General features: G+C 40.0%; 1 protein-coding gene across 1 annotated transcript in view; it reads left to right on the top strand.

Annotated features, from left to right (window-relative positions):
* LOC119500673 (protein kinase C-binding protein NELL1-like) overlaps positions 1-25,561 on the top strand; it is a 384,179-nt gene that overhangs the window by 267,879 nt on the left and 90,739 nt on the right. Inside the window, exon 13 of the mRNA XM_037790521.1 lies at positions 9,860-9,985. Coding sequence (XP_037646449.1) covers positions 9,860-9,985 — 126 coding nt within the window. The remainder of the gene's footprint in view (positions 1-9,859; positions 9,986-25,561) is intronic.

Genomic DNA, 25,561 nt, shown 5'->3' with positions numbered 1-25,561 from the left:
AGTAAATATACCTGTGTGAACACCCAGCAGTCTCACACACACACACATAGCACCTGTCATCTAGGTAAACTGTTCCGCTCTGCCTGACAGAAGGACTCTGTCACAGTTTCAGTCTTCAGAGTGTCCGTCTGAAAGTCTGTCAGTGTGCAGCTCGGTGAATGGCAGCTTCCTCGTTGGAGTTGCGGAGTGACGGGCAGATTAAACCACCACCGTGCTCACGCTGCTTCCTCCTCCCTGATAGAGAACCACACCATCATTCAGTTCTCCTATACCCACGGGCTGTTCTCTGACAGGCCGCGTGTTCTTCGAGCAAGCTCTAATCTGCTCAACCAGAGCACTTCCTGCTCTGTATGCGTCTTCCAGAAGGACAAGGATGGCGATAAGGGCTGCTGCTCTCTAAAGGCTCCCTAATTAAATGCATCAGTAGTTCCTATTCTCCTCTGGCTCCCAAAAGGAGACACACAGCATCCATGCGCTGCATGTTGATTGTTGTTGGTTTTTTTTGTGTTTGATTTGTTTACAGCACGGATTGATAAGAGAGTTTAGTCATTGAGTTCTGCCTCTGTGCGCCCCTCATTGTGGAAATGAAGTCCCCCCGTCATGAGAATCGTTTGGTACCCTCCGTGTCTCGGTCCATATTAAAGCATAATACTACAGTTCTTTTCAACTTTGTGCTGGCGCTCTAAGTTCCCCACTGCCGTAGGAAGAATAGGAGCATAGTGGGGAATATCTAGGTTCACTTTCCTCCTTCACAAGTCAAAGTTGTTGAAAGCAATGCTGTGTATAAGACTCAATTATCCTGCTATGTAATTGCGGGATGAGATTAATTTCCTCCTTCAGAGGAGGCCATTTTCCCGCCGACAGTATGAAAAACATCGTCCACACAGGGATGAAAGTCAATCACACAGGGATGAGAAGAAACATTTTCTTTTATCCTCGTTTCTGAGAGTTTTCATATCAGGACGGCGTTGCATTACGCTCCGTTGCCTGTCAATCAGCCGACACACAAGAAGAAGAAGAAAAAAGTTTAAAAAGTTTCTAAACCAATAAGAAGAACAGTGAGGTGGCCAGCTGAAATGCTGAAATTGAGCGTGATGATCATACATTATGCATGCGTTGTAACAGCATCAAAACCTTGATACGATTTTAGGTTTTATTTGCACCGGAGAGACAGGATTCCTGTGGGTACAGACATATTGGGATGAATGAGAGATTTGCTGACAACACAGCAAAATTCAATGAAACCGTATGTGTTTGTTTGAATTTTTATGAAGATGGAAGCAGGTTAGAGTCAGCACTCTTCATGACCTCATCAAGGAAACATCAGCCTCTTACTTTACCCAGGATAGCAGCTGATATAAAACTATTTAACACCGTGTGTAGACATTTGTTTTGTTTTGGTCCAAGACGGGTTGTAGTCACGTTTCCGCGACACAACAGCGAAGAAGCGTGCTTTATTTTTATTTCACATAGGAGTTAATAACAGTTGTTGCTCTGCTGATTACAGTCTGCGATGCGTTTCAGCTGCACGTGTGGGAGTATAGGATCACATGGTTAAGGTTGTACTTTAAAACCATAGCAAAACTAGATTGCTGAAAACTCAAATTACTGTAATGTGCATTTGCAAAAATAATTGGGGGTCATGTACTGTATATGCCGTGACTCAGAATGACGTCAGTGTTTCTGCTTCAGGCAGTAATAGAAAACAGTGTTTGATTGATGTTACATGAACAAAGTTTGCCTAACTCTCAGCCCTGGTGAGCACACACACAAGTTCAGCTTTGAACAAAACCCAAGTGATTCTTGACTGTGTGGAGACACAAAAGTAACAAGGCATCTTTGGAGTTATTTAAGGTGTATTCTTAGCCCGATTACTACAGGAAAAAAATGAAAATACGTTGATTAATCAATCGATTAAAATATTCAATCACCTGATTTTCCATAGTTAATCATGATTTATCACACAATTTTTTATATGTTCGAAATGTACCTTAAAAGGAAGATTTGTCAACTATTTATTACTCTTATCAACATGGGAGTGGGCAAATATGCTGCTTTATGCAAATGTATGTATATATGTATTATTGGAAATCAATTAACAACACAAAACAATGACAGATATTGTCCAGAAACCCTCACAGGTACTGCATTTAGCATAAAACATGTGCTCAAATCATAACATGGCAAACTCAAACCCAACAGGCAACAACAGCTGTCAGTGTGTCAGTGTGCTGACTTGACTATGACTTGCCCCCAAACTGCATGTGATTATCATAAAGTGGGCATGTCTGTAAAGGGGAGACTCGTGGGTACCCATAGAACCCATTTTCATTCACATATCTTGAGGTCAGAGGTCAAGGGACCCCTTTGAAAATGGCTATGAGAGTTTTTCCTCGCCAAAGTTTAGAGTGTTATTCAGCCTCCTTCGCGACAAGCTCATATGACATTGTTGGTACCAATGGATTCCTTAGGTTTTCTAGTTTCATATGATGTCAGTATCTTTTTAGCTTTAAAACTGAGCCCGCTACAACCAAAAAATCGCAAATTACGTTATGCGTTAAAGAAATTAGTGGCGTTAAAATGAATTTGCGTTAACGCGTTATTATCACGTTAACTTTGACAGCCCTAGTTGGATGTCAACGTTTTTGAATTCGGTCAGAGCAAGTGACGTGGTATATTGAGCAACCTGGTATGAAAGTTACGTGGAATAATAACAGAGTATAACAAGCAAGAAAGTCCAAAAAGGGCGGGTGGGAGCGTTGTTGGTGGGTGGGTCAAAGAAACAAGACTTTTCACCGTAGACCGCTTTTGTGTCCTGTGTGAGATCAAAAGTAATCGCTGACTTTACGTTATTATTTTAACACAAACCATGAACTTTTTTTCTCCCAGACCGTTCTCTGCACTGAACGCTCAGAGACTGATGACCCTCCAAACTAATGTGGAGTAAAGGACCGTTACTGGGATTGGTAAATGTAATGTAATAACTGAATTTGGCTTACCCTATTATTACTGGAAAAAAAGCATTCACAATGTTGTAACCCAGTAACTTCCCCAACATAGTTACAATATCGTCTGCAGCCAAAAAAGTTAACTCAAACTGGTGCTGTTCAGTTTAATGTTGTAATTTCATACATTTTGATATCATTGACGTGCACACAGACATAATAATCTGTGTAATCGTTCTATTTTTTTTTTCTCACTCACACTGTTTCGGATGTTTATTGTGTTTTCAGTTAACTCAAATGAAAAAAAAAAAAACTGATTATCTGTTTACACAAAATGCATTAGAGGAAAAAATGAAATACCCCATCTCTCTTTCAACACAGCCTGTGTGTGTGTGTGTGTGTGTGCGTGTGTGTGTGCCTGTAGTATTTTGAAAGCAATGCTCTGTGCAAGCCTCAGTTATCTTAGTGTGTAATTGCTGGATGAGATTAACGTCTGTGTACAGGAAAATAGAGAGAGAGAGCGAGAGAGAGCGAGGGAGGTCAAAGAAGAGGGGAATGCTGATTGCTGTGTATGTGTGTGTGCGTGTGTGTGTGTGTGTGTGTGTGTGTGTGTGTGTGTCTGTGTGTGTGTGTGTGTGTGTGTGTGTGTGTGTGTGTGTGCGTGCGTGCGTGCGTGCGTGCGTGCGTGCGTGCGAAGGAGACATCTGCTGAGAGAGTGATGAGATACGTATCAGTACGGGTGATGACATTTGGATGGAAGCAGCTCTGGTCAAGTCAGGAGTCACTTTTCTCTGAAGTCGTGCTCATGAATTATTAAATGGTGCTGTGTTGTGGCGATGCGGGTCAGTTAGGGACGAGCAATCCAGAGTTTTAGCAGCTTTGTTTTTGTACTGAGGCATCTGCAGACACTGAATTTGCAACGTGATCTCAACCCCTTCTTGTCATATTATCCCCGCTTGGACAGAGGCCCCCGGGGTCACTGTGACGGCAGATAAAGCCTTTGAATGGTATCTTGATGCCGAAGGTTCGCGTGTGGTTGACGTTGTGTAACAGTGGCAGTTAGAATAAACATCATGGTTTGGCTTAAAATGAGAACGTTTTTTACTTAACTTGAGCTATGGACATAACATCATGCGTCTCAGTGCCGTAGTGTCACGTGACATAACGTTGTCAGTAAAATATAACTCAACTTTTGGTTTCACACGGGACACAAATGTTGGTACCCAGAGTAAAAGTCTTGTGTTTGTTTGACCCATCCACCAGCTCTCCCTCCCGCACTTAGCAGACATTCTTGTTCTTAATACGACATCAGTTACTCTGAGCGTCTAATAATGACACGGATGGGTTATTAGGAGTTATTTAAATGCCTAGTGCGTCTCATACTGACACTAAAGGGTGCCTTGTGTGTCAGTATTAAGACGCTGAGGGTATTTGATGCCCTGGAAGTGAGGCTGAATTTTGTTTTATTTTGGATTTAGATGCATTGATACTACAGATTACACTCTAAACTCTACTGGAAGTTAAATGATCTTGTTAAAATTACATCAACTCATTCTCCCTTATTGAAAAATCCAGAACCAATAAATATGCAAATATTCGCAATTTCAAAAATGTAACCGCTGGACACAAGTGAGCTCTATTAGCCTGAATGCAGCAGATGTAATATTGCCACAACCATCCATCAACCATCCACCACTTTATTATTGTATTCTTATTTTAATGTTGGTCATTAATCTTCATAGCTGTTATTTCTATTCTGTGTAAGAACATCGAGAGAGCTGCATAAAACCAGAGTCAAATTACATGTACTGTATGTATGTACTTGGAAAAATAAATCAGATTCTGATTCTACAAAGCAGCGAGTTCATCAACCAAAGAAGCTCATCATCATCAAAACAATACCTGTGGTGGTGCAAATACTACTGAATCAATGACAGCACATATAATAATCCAAACGTTCAAATGAGAAATAAACGACAGGACTTTCAAAGAGCACAACTTATTTTTTCTTCCCAGCACCTCATTTCTAAGTTAAACTGAGCTTCTAGACTCTGTTAACATACTTAACTTTTAATATTTGGAATTAGGAGTTTATGTACCAAAGTTTCATATTTCCTTCTTAGCTGAGCAGTGTTCCATGTTTAACGATGAATATCTGAGGTTTGCGTTGGCACCAAATCAATTGTTCCATTGCCAAACTCCATTCAATCTTACAATCAAATTCAACTCTGTTCATGAGTTTATGGAAACACCCCGCTGAGTGAGAAATTGAAAACAGGAAAGACAATTGATTAACAATCTTGAATTGTTGAGTGGGAAAACTTTAGAAAACATGCATGGGAGTGCACAAACACACACAAATGTACTCGTTTCGTTGTCTTAACCAAGCGCCAAAGTTTCATGTTTTGGAAACGAGGAAAGAATCTGAATGTGTTTGAAGTGTAAAGAGGTATTTATCTCTGGATGTGTTTCCATCTCTCTCTCATTCTGAGGCTGCAGAGCCTTACAGTCGGCCTCAAACAGACCAAGAAATGAGCTGCTCAAAGAGACTGATCAGCTGCCGTGGCTGAAGTCCTGGACCACATTACTGGACGCACGCGCACACACACACACACACACACACACACACACACACAATCTGGGTTGATTTGAGTAAACAAAATAAGGAGCTTCAGTCAGCAGGGCACAATATTGCTGTTGGATGGAAATCTGTTTCCATTAACCTCTGCATAGTAAGGGGTGATGCAGATACAGTAGTAGTGTGCACGTGCACTCCAACGTACACACACACGTACATGCACACAAGCATGCACACAGACACACACACACAAACACAAACACATAAGTATGAAGAGTCTTCTCTCTTTCTGCCTTTCAGCTTCTAAACACACAACATCCAGACACACAGTCCCTCTCTTTCTCTCCCTCAATTCAATTCAGTTCAATTCAATTCAGTTCAAAGGGACTTTATTGGCATGGGAAACATACGTTTACTTAGTCAAAGCTAGTGTGAAATAAAAACTAAACATGTTTGTGCGATAAGTAAATATTGACTTGATTAAAGAAATGTGTATACAGAGCTGTGTAACGTCGCAACATTATAATCAAATATATAAATAAAAAGAAAAAATAGGTAGTAAGTTTAACTTAAAAATACAAACAGAAAAAAAATGCAATTTTGCTCTTTAATGCATTTACGCAAGCTAGGTTTTGGAGCAGGTGGTGGGATTGGTTTTAAAGCTAAGGTGAAGATTTTGGTATCTTGTGAACCTAGAAAGCCTAATGAATCCATCAGTACCAACCATGTCATACTAGCTTGTTGCGAAGGAGGCTAAATAACGCTCCAAACTTATGCGAAATTTCGGCGAAGAAAAACTGTCATGGCCATTTTCAAAGGGGTCCCTTGACCTCTGACCTCCAGATATGTGAATGTAAATGGGTTCAATGGGTGACACACTGACAGCTGTTGTTGCCTGTTGGGCTGCAGTTTGCCATGTTATGATTATGATTTTTAATGCTAAATGCAGTACCTGTGAGGGGTTCTGGATAATATTTGTCATTGTTAAATGATTTCCAATTTTATATACATATACACACATACATTTGCATAAAAAAAGCACATTAGCCCACTAACTTTGAACAGATAAAAATGTGTTATTAATTTGCAATTAATCACATGATTGCCCATGATCAATTGTGATTAATCGCAAATTAATCACACATTTTTATCTGTTCAAACTTAGTAGGCGTATATGCAATTAAATATTTTAATCGATTGACAGACAATTGATTGATATTGCCATTAGAAAATATACAAGCAAGTGAGAACTGTGTAAAACTACAACAGTTAAATAGATCTATTTAAAGGTATGTGTTCTGTATGTATGCACTCTCTCTCTCTCTCCACCAAACACACAAATACACACAAAGGAATGAGCTGGTGCAAAGACACACACACTCACACACACACACTCACACATGTGCATGCACACAGAGAGTCCTATCCTGCCTTATTTTTAGCTGTCCCCCTCCTCAGCCCTGACCTACATCACAGCATGAATAAAGCAGCAGAGAGATGAAGAAACTGAGCTCAGTGGGAGGAGGTGGGAGGAGAAGGAGGTCTGAGGTGGAGGGGAGAGGAAGAGACAGAGACAGAGACAGAGAGAGAGAGACACACACCGGCAGATCCAGAAAAATGAATTCTCCCCCCTGTGTGAAATGACAGATCCAGTTCTGTCAGCAGACCTCACCTGCTACGACACTCCCAGAGGAGGCTGCAGAGGGCGAACACACTCACAGACAGTCAGACACACACAGTAACAGACACAGTGGCTACAGGACCATTTGGAACGACAGAGATCAGAAAGCCTCATCACGCGTCAATCTCGACAGTTGATGCTTTTCCCGCTTTAAGTGGAAGCTGACAAAAGCAGCGAGCTCTCGACTTTGAATAATTGAGGGCGCACGTCTGCGACATCACAGGCCGGCCTTCATCAGGCCCGAACAACGCTTTGGCGCCTTTCGCCAATGAAGGGTAATCAAATGAGCAGCTTTCAGGGCAGAGTAGTGCTTTAGAACACCTCGAAAATTGGATTCAGGTACTGTTTTGCAGCCTCAAAGCACTCGAGTAAGTTCCATGTTTTTGATGTAGCAGATCAATGCTTTTTGCGCTGAAGGCCGGCGAGGCTTTGTACGCCTGAATACACGATCCGTCTCTCTTTGATTGTGCAATTCAACACTCCTACTGTACGCTCTCCAAGGATGAAATTTGCCGAGAAAAAACCTCTGGGTGTTGCATGTAAGTCAATTACATACTTCATACAAATTCATTCTGTTGTAAGGGGAAAGTGTGAGCTGAAAACCTCAAAGCTGGAATGTATTTATCCAAGGAGAGGATATGGAAATACTCTCCTCACTCTCTGCTTCCCCTAAGTGTAGCATACAGAGTCCCTTAAGTGGTGGAAAGGCCTGTTAGCCTCAGGAAACTGGTTTCTCTGCCGCTCACATCCACATAAATACTCTGTACTGTACACACACACGCACACAAATTTAGACCCTTCTGCATAACGCCTCCCTTGTGTGTTTCCGATCCCATTTCATCAGCAGTCATCCAGCTCAGCTAATGCCTCCCTGAGCTCCGCGTTTCAGTGTTCATACAATGTCTTTCAAGCTACATTAGGAAGAGAGCGAGTCTGTGTATGAAGAGAGGCTCTAATGGATCATATTAGCTGAACATTATGGATGTCAAGAAAGACGCTGCTCTCCCTGCTGTCCTTTGTGCTCTTCAGTTTAGATGTCCTTATCTCATCACCTTTCTCATTTCATTTTTTTCCTTTCCTCTCCCCATTTTCTTTAAAATCTCTCCTTTGTTTCCTTTCCTTCTGGTCCTTATGTTTCCTTTTTTTCTTGTCATCTCTTCCCTCAACCCGGTCTCATGGGAAGGTGTATAAATAGCACGGCATTTCCGCATGTCATGATAACCCATTTTAGTTTTTTCGCATATCATTTAACACCACGTTGTTACCGTCAAACTGTCGCCGTTATGTTTAGGCAACAAGACCACTTAGTTAGTTTTAGGAAAAACTTAATAGCTGGGCTTATAATAAGTATGTAAACTAAGTAAAATACAAGGGTTGTTGAAGTTAACGCAGTAATAACTCAAAATTGTTTTAACGCAACTTGCAATATTTTGGTTGCAGCGGGCTCAGAATGAAGATACTGGTATCATATGAAACTAAAAACCTAAGGAATCCACTGGTACCTACTGTCATGGCCATTTTCAAAGGGGTTCCTTGAGTTTGAGATTGCCATGTTATGATTTCAGCATATTGTTTTATGCTAAATGCAGTACCTGTGAGGGTTTCTGGACAATATTTGTAATTGTTTTGTGTTGTTAATTGATTTCCAATAATAAATATATACATAAATTTCCATAAAGAAGCATATTTGCCCACTCCCATGTTGATAAGAGTATTAAATACTTAATAAATCTCCCTTTAAGGGACATTTGATTAATTTGCGATTGATCGTGATTAAATATTTGAATCGATTGACAGCCCTATAAAATACATACATAAACAACATAACATAAGTATGGAAAACATGTCACAAATGGCACTAACGTACTTTCAAAATAACAACACTTTGGGACACGAACACCGGTCTCCTGGTTAAAAGTCCTGTGTTTGTTGGATCCATCCATCTCCCCTCCCGCCCACCATAAGCAGTCTCTCTCACTTTTCATTATTCTTTGTCACTATCTCTGAGCGCAGCATATTCATGCGGATGCATTTGCATTGCAGTCAGTACAGACTAAATAGCATACACGACACGGCAAAAGCAACAAAGGCGTTGTTATTGCACGCAAAATGACTTACAAATTACTGTGTCTCTCATGTGTCATTTTGTGACAGCAGGTTGCTTGCCTGGTACTCTTTTCTTCTTTTTTAAAGATGATTTATTTTGGCATTTTTACCTCTTATTGGATAGTTGATAGAGAAGCATCAGACTGGAAACAGGAGGGAAAGAGAGAGAGTGGTATGATACGCAACAAAGCTCTCTGGCTGGAATCGAACCAGCGACATTGCGGTTATGTGGCATGCGCCGTAACCATGCAGCTACCAAAGGATCCAAAAACAAACTATCCTTTGAAAAAAGTTTTCTTGTTTGTGATTGATGAATAAAGGTGATTTTTGGATGGGAAAGACTCAAATTAATAACTGCAAGCAACGAGGTGGCACGCAGGGCCCGGGCTTTTGTAATGAGATTAAAACAATAGTGTTGAAGCAGTTCAGTGAGCTTCATCCTGCTTCATCAGTCGCCCGAGGAATCACTCTCACTGTGTGTCCTGAGTGTGTCTTTGGAGAACTGCCGGGGAGTTATTAATCCACTGTATCCGCTCTGTTTGTCTTCAGATATTGATGAGTGTGCGACACAGATGCATTACTGCCAGTCCAACACGGCGTGTGTCAACCTGCCCGGCAGCCACCGCTGTGACTGTCTGCCCAGCTTCATCAGAGTGGACGAATACTCCTGCACCGGTAGGTCTGCATGCATGCAAACACATTACTGACTCATTACTCAGATCATATTACATAATGGCACAGACACCAGTCAGTAAAAATGTCATCATAAAACCAGTAGTAGTAATAAGTAAACAAAAAGATAAAAGGACAAAAAACAAAACACTAAAAGGTTACAGATATATCAAAAATAATAAAGCTAAAATACAAAACTTATTCTCCAAACCCCCTCATCTCCCCAATCACCCCCAAATCTCCACAATATTCCATCCATGTATACATTAAAATTCATATCATTAGCAGTTCTTTCTTTTGCTTGTTCCATCACCGACCTCCCTCATCCGCCGTCACACAGTGGTACAAGCTGGAGTACATATACCATACTGTGAATTATAATAAATAAGAACCAAGGCTACAAGTTAAATAAACAATCCAAAATAATTTCAGAAACATAATAAAACTGAAAGAAGAGAAACATATCATCGAAATAAAGAAGCAAATGCATGATAGTAATGCTGATAATAATAAAAAAAATAATAATTACAAAATGGTGAAAGAATGCGATCCCCCCTATTTGGTTGTTGACTCCTCCTGATAAATTATTATATTTATTATATTATATTATTAATCCAATAGAAATATATTACCTGTCTGGAATTACTGTACTTTTTTTGCTAAGCTGAGGTGCAGTATCTTCATATTTTGTGTTATGACTTTTCACCCATAACCTTCTACTTAGTAGAAGTAGATTTAGTAGATTTTCTCTAAAAGGATATCTAATGTATGTGGGGGATGTTTGACTATAACATAATAACATTACACATAGGATTATCTCTATAAATTGACTTGGAACGTTTTATTGATATAGAACAGTATGATAATGCACATAATACGCCAGAATATGTCATTTGGATTTGTTATAGTATTCAAAGTTAGACAGGCAAAGGTGTTTTTTTGTCTATCTACGGTGTGAGGATCCTCAGTTGAGTGTCTAATGTGAATATAAGATTGCGTTTGGCAGCTCATTAAAAGATAGTTTTACTGCGCGTTCTGACTATATGTATTATAAAGCTATATGTATAGCTGCAGACATATGCACATATAAGATAAGATAGAACTGTATTTATCCCGAGGCAAACTGTTGAAATCCTGCATACGCTGCCAATATCAATACCGTTAAAAACTGATCTGAAATATACTTTGACATGAGTTAAAAGGTCAGTTCATATCCAAAGAATCACTTAAAGCAAGTTCTGCCTCATAGCACATTTCATCCCCAGCACCCTCACAGATTTGTACGGCTTATAGTCCACAAGTCCAAAGGGTGCACATTTGGATTCAGCCATTGTCTTTGTGAGCATGTTAGCATATAGCTCTCGCACCACTGTGTCTAAGTATAGCCTATAGCCTCACAGAGCCGTTATCCTGGCTGTAGACTCTTCAGTCATGGTACAAAGAGGGAAGGAAACTGTGATTCATCACCATTAAAACTGTGTTACAGTCACAGTTATGGCAATACTCAAGTCAAGTACCTCAATTGTACATAAATCTTGTACTTGAGTAGATGTTCCACTACCTCATATAAGTAAATTATTCCAATAAGTAGCCTACATTGTGTCCTCTCTTTGTCAATTTTACCACTAAATAACATTGGTTGCTGTTTTCATGCTCCTGAATGAGGTGAAAAATTGTAACGTTCGCTTCCGTCAACTGAAACATGGCGTCTCTGCAGCTGTGACGCTGTATCTTTAGTTGTCTGATTTAAATTGTTGTTTGTCTACCCGGAACCGGCTAGTTAGCTAGCTAGCTTATCCGAAGACTGACAAGCTAGCTAGCTATCCTGCTCTCCTCCCGGTGAAGTAGTCTCCTGGCGGCGAGGAGTGAGGCAGAAGTGACCGTGACCCGGCGCTGTCAACTGTTGGGCTCATTTTCTGTAGCATGGTGGAATTAGCAAGGTAGCTAGCTAACTAGCCAGTCGCTAAATGAGTAAAACTTAACTTAATGCTTCGTCGACACACTGTTGTCACAGCGTAGGAAAGCACAGTACTGTCGCCAGATGAGTGACCAGTAGGCCTATTGCATGACAGCATGACGGGATTAGCAAGCTAGCTAAGTAGCCAGCCGTTCGGACAGCGGCCTTGTGGCCGACGGCGGCGCTGTAAGGGATAAATTGAGGACGCATAAATCTTTGGATGCCTAAAGTTAACTGTCCTTCAGTAAAGTCAGTCAAAAAGAGGCAAATGGTTTCAGAGATGGACCGTGAGCCATGGAGTCGTGAGCCATTGGCTGCGGTTAGCAGAAGGCTAAACTATTAGCAACCCTTTCTCTCCATCGCTGAAACGTTTCGCATATATTGTAGCTTGCTAGAGCCTCGAATCACATTCTCATCTCAACTATGTGATATCTGGATTTTGGCACCCAACAACGCAGCAAGATGACATTTTCGATGTGTAACTTTAGCCCACTGCTAGTATTAGCCTCCAGTCTTTCCTTTGTTTTGCCTCCAGCTAAAACCATGACATAATCGTGACGTCGACACAAAAAGGGTCTATTAACACATTAACTGATTGGAGAATACCTTTGTGTGTCTTTTTAACTGAAAGGTTATAGAGAATCAGCATGTGATTGAACAAGAACGGTTGATTGCAGCCATTCAGTTTTTAATGGCTTTTCTGCAGTAAATATTCTGATTTAAAACATCCTTCTTCTTCTTCTATATCCCTGACCTTCTCAGAGCTGAATGTCATGGGGAAGTATGGACACAATTTCACCAACATATTTACCTATTTGTAACAACACAATGCAAATATTCTGTCTAAGTCTATTATCTCTGTGGCTCAAGCTTTTGCTCAACATGCAGTGGGCCTATCCTATAACACCTGTTTGCAGTGTTTTTCTTGGGAAGGGGTTTAAAGCAACGTGTTTTCTCGAGGGTGAATAGGATGTGCTTGGTTGCTGCTCAGTGTTTCTCCGGAGAAGTGTTCTTTAATTAGCTCGGAGTTGGCAGCCACGCGGGGACAGAGATCCATAGACAATCAATCTATTTTGCAGCTTGTAAACTGTCCTGGCTGCTGACTGGGAGCCCTAGGAGCCTGCTCTACATCTGCTGGGAGAGATAAATCCTCTCTCTGTCTCCTGTTCCCTCTCCCAGCTTCTCCTTCAGCTTCTCCTCCAGGGTTTTAGATCCTCTGCATGAGTGTAATACGGAGTAAGCGTTCACGGCGAGGGGAGGCGGCGGCGGCGGCGGCGGCGGCGGCGGCGGCTCATCTTTCACTCGCTAACACGATTGCACATTAGCTTCTGTAATTGGTGCGTTGTGCTGAAATCTGTATTGTTATTCTTCATTGTGTCTAGATCTGGAAAGGTTACTGGTAATGATATTGTTGTCGCTGCATTAAGCAGGACACACACAGACACAGCAGAAGCCAGCTTCTGGTTTTTCTCTGGTTTCTCTGTTTTTTTTGTTCTATCAAGCCGTTAGCAAGGAGAAAGTTAACTCAGGAGGTCCAGTAGCTGCTCGGATTAGGCTGAAATGAGCTTCTGTATGAGCCTTTATCATTAATCATAATAGAGTATGCATCGCTCAGCCAAGATGGTTATGTGGGCCCCACATGGGTTATGCTGGGGGTACCTGGGTTCCAAGTGGGTATGGGCCCAAAATGGGCATCTTATCTGGGGCCCACTTGGGTTAACTAAGTAGGTCCCACATAGACTCCTCCCCAAGTGGGCTACCCATGTGGATCCTAGGTGAGTCAGTAATGGAAAATTAGTGCATGGGCTCAGAATGGGCAACACAAATGGGACCCACTTGGGGTTGATGTCACTTTGTTCTGTGACATCACCTTCTCAAACCAGTGATGGCCAAACAGCTATGGCTGCTATGAATTGGTAGAACTGTCAAAATTAAAAATTAAAACCATATACTTGCCAGCCGTACCATATATTTAGTGTTCTGTCGATGTTGAAATGTAACCAGATATTGATTTTCCTGACGGGAACACATTTAACCCCGGATTATGGTCGCAGTTTTAAACAGTTTTAAATGTGGTTAACATTGTAAATTGAAACAAACAAAACAAAAGAAAACAATTCAACACAACTTCTTCCTTAGGTTTAGGCAACAAAAATACTTTTTAGTTTTAGCGAAAAAAACATCATGGTTTGGGTTAAAATGATTACGAGATTGAAACAAAACAAAAACACTACAAAACTACCTGGTTAGGTTTAGTAAAAAAACACCATGGTTTTGCTTAAAACTGTGGACTATCATTACAAACACATCTGTGATACATCAAAAACAAAAACATAATCTGGAACAAATGATGTTTCACACTAAAAGTAATTCACAATGTGGTTTCGTTGTATGGGAGCCTAATATTTAGGAGACAAGGCTGGTAATGATATACTATAGTTACCTGATCTTATTATACCCCTTTAACATCCACGTCTGCCTAAATTAAAACATATTAACTGTTGTCGATTGTTCATACCCTTGCGATGGATTTGGACATAATGTTTTTAGTGTTTGACTGCCAGACTGTGTTGTTGGTGGGAGACACCATATTATTTTAGGTTTTGGTTGTATAGCCTGCTATATGCATAGCTGCGTAACTTTTATGACAAAACATTCTTTTTGAAAATGACCACATTAACTGAAAAGGGTATTGCATGTTTATTTTTAACGTTTCATACTAGCAGTCTGTTCTACATACATAGCGCTAGCATCCTGCAGGCACAACAGGTTCAAGGTTATAGCAGGATTTGTCAGTGTCATCGCAATTACAAGGTCCTCAAAGGTTATTCAGGTTACATTATATTTTTCTGTATTTTTCTTGTGATTGCCATATTATACTGCTGACATCCATCCTCACTTATGTTCCAAACATTCCCTTTTGTTCCAAGGTAATACTATATAAATTATATGTTTAATATTGTCACTCGTTATCTGGAAACATTGTGGGCTGCAAAATGCTGAACTACCTGTTTCTATGATATTTTTTTTTCACCCATGGTGAATACACAATGCTGTTTCATGTTTGCTGCTCAGCAGGAAGCGACCGTACGGTGACATCACCCACGTGTCCTCAGTCAGATATAAAGAAGTCCCCCGAATCGTTAAAATCAAGCAGAGCTGAGATAAGGAATACAAGAGAGATGTGTTTGTTGACAATCACTGACTGCAGTGTTTGTGCAATGTGTTTGTTCCTGTCTTTTAGCTTCAGGCCAATGTCTCTGTGTGTCTCTACGGACGTCAGACAGCTCTTGGCTTCGTCCACCCACAAACTTACCTCACATCACTGTAGCCACCGTACGGTCTCCGGATTTACCCTCAATATTACAATCTGAGCAGCTCCTTCCTCGGAGGAATAAAGTGTCACCTATTGCAGTTTTTACACGACACGCCATGTATCACCTTTTGCATGGGGCACTCTCAGCCTCATCCCTCTCTGTCTCTCCTGCCTGGTGGAGGAGCCTGTCCTTTTTGAAGACAGCTCCCTGTAAACAATATAGGAGGCTGCGGTAATTGTGGTTCCACTTGATTTCACCCCTATGGAAGCAGCCGAGCAGCTCTGGGGAAACGGGATGGACAGAGGGAAGAGGAGAGGTGACAGGAAGTGTGAGGTTTCTGCATCTCATCTTCTCAAAATGCCACAGAGCTGTCACGTCCGTGTTTGTGCAGCCCGGATCAGTTCACCGTTAGTCTTGGACGACTTTATCTATATACGTTGGTCAAAATAACATTTGGTGTCCCCATTTAAAGGCCATTTGACTTGAAACTGATTAGTTTGGTTTGGTCATTTTCAACTTATACAGCTCAAATTCACATAAATAATAATAATAAAAAAACAATAAGTCATTACATTTGAAATAGTGACAAACCTAGTTTATGCTGACGGAAAATGTGTAGGCTGAAGTCTTAGCTTATTACACCCACTCTTTTTACATTAATTAATTTTGTACACTTGTCATTCAATTTATACACTAAAAATTAAAGAAGAAAAAAATAAAATATATGTATATTACATATACCCCAAAAGACCCAAACAAAAAAATCACATTATCTTTATATGTTGTTTAAAATAACATTTGGTGTTACCATTTCAAGGACATTTGAAGTTAAACTGATTAGTTTAGTTTGGTTTATTTTGGTCGTTTTCAACTTATACAGCTCAAATTCACATTTAAATAATAATAATAATAAATAAATAAATGATAAAATAAATACCAACAACAAATCAAAGCAAGTTTATGCTGACTGAAAAGGCGTAGGCTGAAGCCTTAGCTTATTACACCTACTCTTTTTACATTCATTATTTTGTACACTTGTCATTCAATTTACACACTAAAATGTAAATGTAAATCCAATTTTATTGTCACACATTATACATACATAGCACAGTACACAGTGAAATGTAGCTGCTGTATTTAACCCCTCTTAGTATATTAGGAGCAAAAATTAAAGAATAAATAAATAAAATATATCAATATTGCATATACCCAAAAAGTCCCAAACAAAAATGAATATACACACTAGTGTTCATACCTTATATTTGTTCATCATCTTACATTTAAATATATTCCTTTTAGGTCAAGCTGACTCACTCTAATTTGGAACAACTTCTGGATGCATTCTGGAAACAACTTATTTTTTTACTTTATACATTAATTGTGCAGCTTTAAAGTCCACCAGATCTCTAAATAAGAGAGTATGCAGGAATTTGTTGATTGTTTCATAATAATCAGCTCTGTTTACAATTCTTATAGCTGTCTTCTAGAGCATAAAACATTGGATTTGTGATTGTTTTGTATGTACTTCCCAAAACCTCCATACAGTAGGTAATGTATGGAACTATAAAATAATGTTACAATACAAATTTAGTTGAAGATGTCTTTTGTTTTGTGCAATATTGTTTTGAGGACTGGAAAAGCTTTACTGGATATCGGGTGAATACACAGAGAGGGACATTTCTAAAATAGATATTTATTTTCAAGAATAAAATGTGGATTATGTGTTGAGCTTAGCCTCCAGTTTGTATAGATGATAGCGGTGTTAACCCTCAGTCTTTATGGTGCAGTGCAAGCAGAACTCTGGTGATTTCCCCTGTGGAAGGTCATTATGATCGCTGACTTCATGTGTTGGTGGATAATAGTCGTCTGCCATAATTGTGGAAATGGTCGCCCCGACTCCCACTGTGAACTTATCTTATGATCTCCGGGTTTTAAAGGAATTGTTTTCTACATTAAGCAGGTGCTGATAAGGCTCGCAGTTAAAGATTAAACCGCTGGAATGAGAGGTTTAAGGTCTTTCCTCCCTCCCTTCCTTCCTCGCTGCGTCCTGTAAATAAACTCCCGACAGCAGGTTCAGCGCAGGCCTGGAGAGAAAGTGTAGTATAGCCATTTTGAAAATGAACTCCTCATCTCTTCGAGAGCTGTAGCTTTGCACACTGTGTGACTTGGTGAAGACATTGAAACTCTCTAATAGATTAAAGAGCTCACTGACTGCCAAGCTGCAGCTTCTAAACTCTCAGTGGACTCAAGACACTGTAAGAAATATATTCTCAGGCCAATATTATTGGCTGATAATAGTCTTTATTACCTTTATACTAGGGCTGTCAATCAATCAATATATATATTCACGATTAATCGCATGGTTGTCCATAGTTAATCGCGGTTAAACGCAAATTAGTCACAGATTGACTGGACAAATATGCTTGCCGCCTACAGCTCTCAAAAAACTAAAGTAAAACGAAACAAACTCAAGCTAATAAAAGATTGTTTAGTGTCATCCTATATTTATAACTCATATAATGACTCTAATGTCATAACTGATAGTAAATTAAATTGTTTAGGTGTAAAATATCCTGCCCCGTTATACAATTCTAATTAATGCAAAGTCTTTGTGTAAACAAGCCAAAAAGACCAGTAAATTATTAATTTTTTTTTTTTTTTTTTACATTTATTGACATAAAAAGTCACATAATTCCGGCTATAATTAATATCATTAGTCTGTTTACCCACAACTTGTTTATTGTTCCTTTAGCCGACATAAACACATGGTGGCATTTCAACTGTATTGATTGAATTGAGCAGATTCAGGTCTTGGCTAATCCTTCATTCAAACAGCAGCCACATCACATGCTGCTGCCGTTGATCCTCTATAATGCATATTTCTCTTCTACCCTCATCTGCACTCTACTGATCAATACTTGACTTTTTGTATTTTCTTATCAAGCTGCCACTCATTGCTTAGACTCTGCTGTATGGCTGACCAAAAGAAGCTGCCATTAATTTCATGCATCATTTGCTACATATATTCTGCAAAACTCTAGCATTGGGAAAGGCTGCATCCCCCCTCAAGACACATTATATGTTTAATGAAAATTTAATCAAATCCAATTCCAATTATACATGTAATGAATGTGGAGCTCAGGTGTGACGAGCCCGGAAACCTTGGCAACCCTCCCTGTATACATTAACTCTTCAAAAATGGAGGTCAGGCTGTCAGGCTGGCTCGGCACCAGCCAATTTAACAAGCCCATCAACCACAGTTTGGGAAGGAGACCGATAAGTTTTCCTTAGTCCTCACTTTCATCCGTGTGTGATTGGCTCTGAGGAGGCTGCTGTTTATATTTAGCTTCCCCCATAAAGGTTTGATGTAAGGAGTGTTTTCTTGCCGCTCGTCAGCAGACTTTACAACCATCCGGAGTGATGTCTGTCCTCATGTTACGCTGCTTTTCTGGAAGCTGTGTCTCTTCTTCTACAGTGCGTTGTCTTCCTGTTCCCCACATGGAGACATGTGGAATAATAATGCACTCTACGGGATGGGTGTTTACTGACAGAGCGCATTAATGAAACATGCTCGCATTAATGCGAATTGCAGCCTAAGCATCTTTATTGCCTTGAGCTGTATATCTCATTGGGTAGTAAATGAATTGCATTACCTCGCAGGCTGCTGCTGCTACACAGAGAGGATATGAACTAGGTGGTCAGGGCGCTATAAAGCAAACACTGCAGTAATATTACCAAAGAAGCGGCTGTAATTCATGATGTGAATGTGAATATTTGCTGCATATTGAGAAGCTCTTGTGTTTTTAAAGAGCCAGGTCTTTAGTGCTTCATGTTAATAATAACATGTGCCTGTAGCACACCTCAGCAGCCGTGCAGATTCCCCTTTGGAGGCACTTCTCCTGCTTCCCTGCTCCATTTTATGGAAAAATATGCTTATTTACTATGCTAATCCTTATGAGTAAGGTCTCATTACCTGTAAATATGTGTGCGTTGATGCGTGGGTGGATGAGAGGCATATTGTAAAGTACTTTGGCATCAAATTGTTACATAAACGTAGTCGATTTACCATTAAAAAAAATAAAAAAGCCACAAAAATTTCACTATAGGAAAAAAAAAAAGCTAAGTTGGAAATGTGGTGTTGTAAATGATGATGTTGTGGAACCTGGTTTTACTAATTGTTTAATTTGGGGCAGTAAAGTCACAGCATCAGTTTGTTGCCGCCACCCACCATTTCTGTCTGTACAAGTCCCCATACCTTCATAAGTGCCTTCCAAAACGACCCATTTGAACCCTACAAAAACAACACATATATGCTGTAGCTCTATGGCTGAAGCGGGTGTAATTAATATTTATATTAGAAAGGATAACATCACTGCATTTATGTGAAAGTGGTTGCTCATAATATCAAACCTACACAGGATTATCACTCATCTCTGCAGTTCCCCTCAGCTCCAACTAAGGATCCAACTTTTTTAGTCCCAATACTGATAGTGATATCGGGTACCTATCCGATATCAGTGTCTAGTTAATAAGCTGTATGCCTCACTGTGTGGAAGTGACTGGGATCATTCTTTTGAGTGTAAGGCAACATCAGGCTTGACTTAAACATTGCTTTCCTAACTTTGTAAAACAAAATGTGACCAATAAACACATAGATATACATTTATTTAAGTGTTTTTTTTATTATTCAAATAATAAATCGTACACCAGAAACTCAGTAAGCATTTTTCAAAACTTAAAACAGGAATTAAAATTACAGTATACTATGTATATAGTATATAAACATAAAATTGAATTAAATAGATCGGCCCCATTGTCACCGATATCCGATCCAGCTATTTGAGTCAGTATTGGCCCGATCTCCAGTATTGGAATCGGTGTATCCCTAGCTCCAAGCATTTTAGCATATTTCAGATTATTGGTTTGGTTTTATTTTACTGTTTTGGTTCACTCTTATAAGTGCCGTTTCCAGACAGCAGGCAGATGTATTCAGCCAAAAACCTCCCAAAACCCATTGCATGCTTCCTGTTCAGCACCAAACAGCAGACAGATGAAGATACTGACTAGCTGGTGAACATAGTAGAGCATTTAGCTGCTAAAGAGCAGGCGGCAACCTCCGGTTCTGAAAAGTGAAGCCAATACTGAAGTGCCTTAAACTTGCATTCTTTCTAATAGCCAACAGGGGGCGACTCCTCTGGTTGCAAAAAGAAGTCTGATTGAATAGAAGTCTGTGAGAAAATGACCCTACTTCTCACTTGATTTATTACCTCAGTAAACATTGTAAACATGAGTTTATGGTCTCAATCGCTAGTTTCAAGTCTTCTTCAATACAGCATGATGTTCATTTAGTAAATTATGGTCCCATTAAGAGTCAAATAGACCATAAAGCAAGGGATGCTTTAGGGCGGGGCTACCTTGTGATTGACAGGTATTGTCCGGTCTGGGAGTTGTCCGTGTTTTCGTCTTACAACTTTAACCCTTTCACAGTGTGTTTTCAGTTCATGAAAGTTAATTATAACATTTTGGTCGCCTAAAAATGTCTTAGCTCCACCCTCTCGTGTCACTTCTGGTTCCAAAAAAACAAGATGGTGAAAGCCAAAAACCAAGAAGGCGATGGTCAATATGACAAACTCGAGGCTTCAAAACCATAGTCCACATACCAATGGGTGACGTCACGGTGACTATGCCCACTTGTTATATGCTAAAGAGCCAGACATTTTTCTCAGGAGCTGGTGGAGCCCAAAACAGAGCTAAAAGAAGAGTGAATACAGGACTTTAATCCATCAGGTGACCAGAAACAAGACTTTGAAATGAATGCTAAAGCTGCTCCATATCTGCTGGATATGTAAATGGGCAGCTGTTTGCTAACGAGTTTTCTTTCACAACTTTATATGGAGATGTGTCAACATTTACAGCTTGTTTTTGCATACTTGATCTCCTCTCTTAAGAATGGAAATACATAGTGTTTTATTTTTGTTACTTTGGGAGCATTTGGATAGAATTATATCTTATGTTACCTTAGTGCTTTAGTTCAGTGATGGCATAAATTATACCGTAACAAGATAAGTGATAAAGGGACATCTGCATCATAAAAGGACCAATAACGAAGTCTTTAAAAGTCACCAGAATACATAAAGGTCCCTAAGTCTACACTGCCCTATGCAAGGAGCCCCTTAAGCCCAGGTTTTGTCTTAATACAATCTTAATGAAATCTTCTTATTTCTGAGCACACACACATGGCCTGCATGCAGTAGTATTGAGAAGCAGCAGTGTAAGGTGGAATAAATTGACTGGCGAGTCAAAATAAAACAGCCTTTTGAACTCCAGGTGGATTACTGCAGGAAATTCTGAATTTTTCTCCAACTAATTTTATGGAAATCCATGTCCTCCAGGCTAAATGCTATGACAGGCAATCAATAGTTTCCCCCCCTCCTGTGACACGGGACAGATCTCTGCTGACTTCACATCACGTCAAGGTGAGCAGCAAGGCCGAGGCAGAAAGTGAGAATGACGACGTTGCGTTGGCACACAAAAAAAAAAAGGAAAATGTAGACAGAAAAAAATCCTGCCGTGCTCTGTTCTTTTTTATGGGGCTTGTCACTGATCATTAAACTTCACATTACTGAAGTGTTCTGCTTGACATTATTGAACGAGACGACGGTGGAAGCTAAAGAGACGAGGACATGTTTTAGAAAATTTAGTATGCAAAGTAAAAGTGAATCATGAGCTGTTGGTTTTGCTCATAGATCCCATAATACACACAGAGTCAGTCTCTTTTGTTGAGTTTTGGAAACCACTTACAAAAAAAGGTTCTGAGCGCTGAAAAAAGAACAGAAGATGGATGAAATGTGAGAAAGGGAATGTCGGCAGACATCGTTTCTGTGACACAAACAACACTGACTTCAGTTTAGTTTCTCTGTGACTTGAAAAACATGATGTGAGTTGACATCGCCAGTGCAGTTTCAGTTTGTGTAATGAGAGAAAGTGATAGAGGAGTATAAATAGGCATCAAACAAAAAGGGTATACAAATATAATGTGTTGTGTGGAGACACTGCTGCTGCAGTATTTACTGGGATGGTTAATGGGGAGAGAGAGCTTTTTAAAAGCTCAGGACAGATGCCACTCAGTCAGCTGACTGGGCTACAGCAGCACACTCACATTATAGTTGATGCTCACATATATCATAAAAACTCTCACAAAAACTCTCACTTGATCTCCATGATTAAGGTGCAGCATTTAAAACTGCTGTCTTTAGTCTGTCTTGATGTGATTGGTTTGCACACTATACACGACGCTGACATACACACACACTACAAAATGTCATAATTCCATACATCCCCATACGACGGTTCATATGATATCTTAGGAAATGTTATTTTTCATGCATTTTGCCATGTACTGTATGTCCTGCAACACAAGCGATCAGTACGCAAGTCCCTGCTGTGTTTAGGCAACAAAACTAGGTTGGGTTAGGTTTAGGAAAAGGTCATGGTTTGGGATAAAATAACTATGTTACTTGGTCGGCATTGTGTAAGTTCGTAAGTTCAGGCTGGTCTCATACACTGTTCGTAGCGATACCTAAAAGTAATCCACTATAATTCATTTATATCCCACAAAATCAATTTGTGTGTAATTCAAATAATCTTGAACCAAGAAATATAAAGAACAGCGAACGCTCAGGATGGATGGTAGGGTCTAAAAACATATTTTTCACCCACGGAGACCGACGTTCGTGTCCCGTGTAAAATGAGAAAGTTTGTGACCCAGCAGCCATGTTGAGATAAGTTGAGGAAATATCAAGCCGGCCGGAGTAAACTTTCTCATTTTACAGCTAAACCGTGCACTACAAGATGTTTCTGAAAACATTTGAGGAGAGAAATAGGCATTACATTAACAGAATATTGATTCATATTTGATCAGCGCTGCCTAGTTTGACCGGAGTTCATGAGTGATTTACAGCTGCTTCCATTGAATGAACAGCCAATAGGAACGCTCTCACTCTCTGAAATGACCTGTGATTGGCCAAAGTCTTCCGATAGTTTTTTTTAAGTCTGAAAACAGAGCCATGAGGAAGTGCAGAAGTCTCTCAGACCACTTGAATTACAATATGCTGAAAGGTTATTAAGGAATTTTTGCCCAATGATGCCAAAAAACATACTGTCTACTGCAGGTTTAAATAAAAGTACAGAATCATTATCAGCAAAATGTGCTAGTTTCAACTACTTTATATACAGATAGGTAGACGAGTCCGGTGGTTTCTAACTTAAGTGTCACAAGGTAAATGCGAGGGGTCGTGAGGTGATTCATGGGAGAGAAAAGAAGAACAAGTTCTGTTACACAAATCTTCCTTCGTTTTTTGGGCTTTTCTGTAGTAGTAGTGTTACATTGCAGAAATAAATTAGCTAAAAATGTTACTTAAGTACTGTACTTGAGTAAACATACTTAATTACCTCAATTACCTCTGCTTCCTCACATTTTACAGTGATCAACCGCTCATAATGTCAAAAAGCTTTGGAGGGAATCATTCCTACACAAATACTTTTGCTTATAACAATCAAGTAGTTTGCTTACAGTGATCATTCGGGATCTTTTCATACATAATATTGAAAAACAAAATGTTTACACTCCCATGATACTTTGCCTCATGGTAACTTATATGTGCTTCCCGCTGGCTACCTGAGCCTGGTGCTGCGTGCACATTGAAATCCCGACAGGAAAAAAAAAAGTAATATTCTCTCAATTAAAAACGTACTCTCCTCGAAATGTTATGACAAACTTCCAAAAACAAGTCAACGAAACGCTGCAGCGAAACTTGGTCAAACTTGTGTAGTCTACGACAGAAACAGTCATGGCTGCTAGAGATGGAGACAGAAAACGAATGCGCACGGGGAAAGCACCTGTGGTTGAAGCCACCCTCATCAAGTGGCTTGATAATGCCCGGTCACATAACCCCCCCCCTTAAGCTAGACTACGGTGTCCGTTTCTTTACTTTGTATTCATTTGATAAATGTGAAAATGTCAATTAGATGGTGATCTGCATGAGAAATAAAAAAAGGAAATAATAATAACTAGAATGGCACTCGGAGAGCGCAGACCTCCACCAAGCTGCCCGAATACGATTGCCCCCCCTCTCCGTTCAGCTTGCGCCATCATCCACGTGTATTTGTGTTTATGTTGAGATCAGCTGTACGTAGCGGAGCATCGTAAAACATTTCATTCAAACTGGACAGAAACGAAATAAAACTCACCTAAACTGTCGTCGTTACTCTTTCCAACAATCACCAAGTGGGCTTTGGTCGAACTCAACTGTAATTTCACAGGGTTTAATGTGAAAAAACGCCGAATCTACAGGTATCCCCCCCCCTGCTCTCTCTCTGTCCCTCTGCAGGCAGAAGGAAAGATGCAGGGTGACGCGTCATGAAAGCGTCATCAGTTACACTGCGCATGTCCTAAAGCCTGTGGTGTTAATGCAGTGGCTTAGCGGAGTTATTAAAACAAATTCCCAAAGCCAGATCATGATCCAGATCGCCACCAAAATCTAATGGATTGTTCATTGTGCCACACCCCACCCCTCCAAAAAATTTAATTCAAATCCATCATGGACTTTTGGAGTAATCATCCAAACCAACAAACCAACGCCGGTAAAAACATAACCTGCTTCCTAGGCCTTCAGCCTTGGCAAAGTTAATAATCCTCCGCTTATAGTGATCAATTTGACCTGGACAGTCGTGATCACTATAACAGGTTTCCATCGTATTTCGGTGTTTAACTCTGACTGAACGTGAAGTGCATTTTACAGGCGGTTGATTTATACAAAGCCGATGTGAAGAGACGAGTGTGAGAGTGGACACAAATCATTAGCTGTAGGCAGTGCAAATGGAGGCCAATAGTTGCCCGAGCATTGGAAATGTTTCAGCTTGAGTGGGAAATTAGCATTTATCCCGTGGCTTTATGACTCACCTACAGAAAAAAAAGGCAAAAGGAGAGAAACTGGAGGAAAAAAAACCCAAAGAATTAGAATTCCTGGTGAGTTTTTACTTGTCAGTAAATAAGACACTTTGGCAAATAAAGTAAATGAAGCAAGACAAATACTCATTTTGTGTTCAATCTGAAGCACCATGTGTACAGTGAACATTTCTGTATTGTAGTGGATTTACTGCTCACTAAACTACTAACCCTACAGGGGCCAGTAAATGACGGAACAAAGCTGTGATTTTGGACACAGCTCAGGCTCTGACCTGCCCTCATTGGTGAGGAACATTATTGTTTTTCCCAGTAATTCTGTGAAATGGGGAAACAGCCTC

The sequence above is a fragment of the Sebastes umbrosus genome, chromosome 2, assembly GCF_015220745.1.
Source record: "Sebastes umbrosus isolate fSebUmb1 chromosome 2, fSebUmb1.pri, whole genome shotgun sequence".
Taxonomy (NCBI): Eukaryota; Metazoa; Chordata; class Actinopteri; order Perciformes; family Sebastidae; genus Sebastes; species Sebastes umbrosus.
This window is presented reverse-complemented; position numbering and strand designations above follow the sequence as displayed.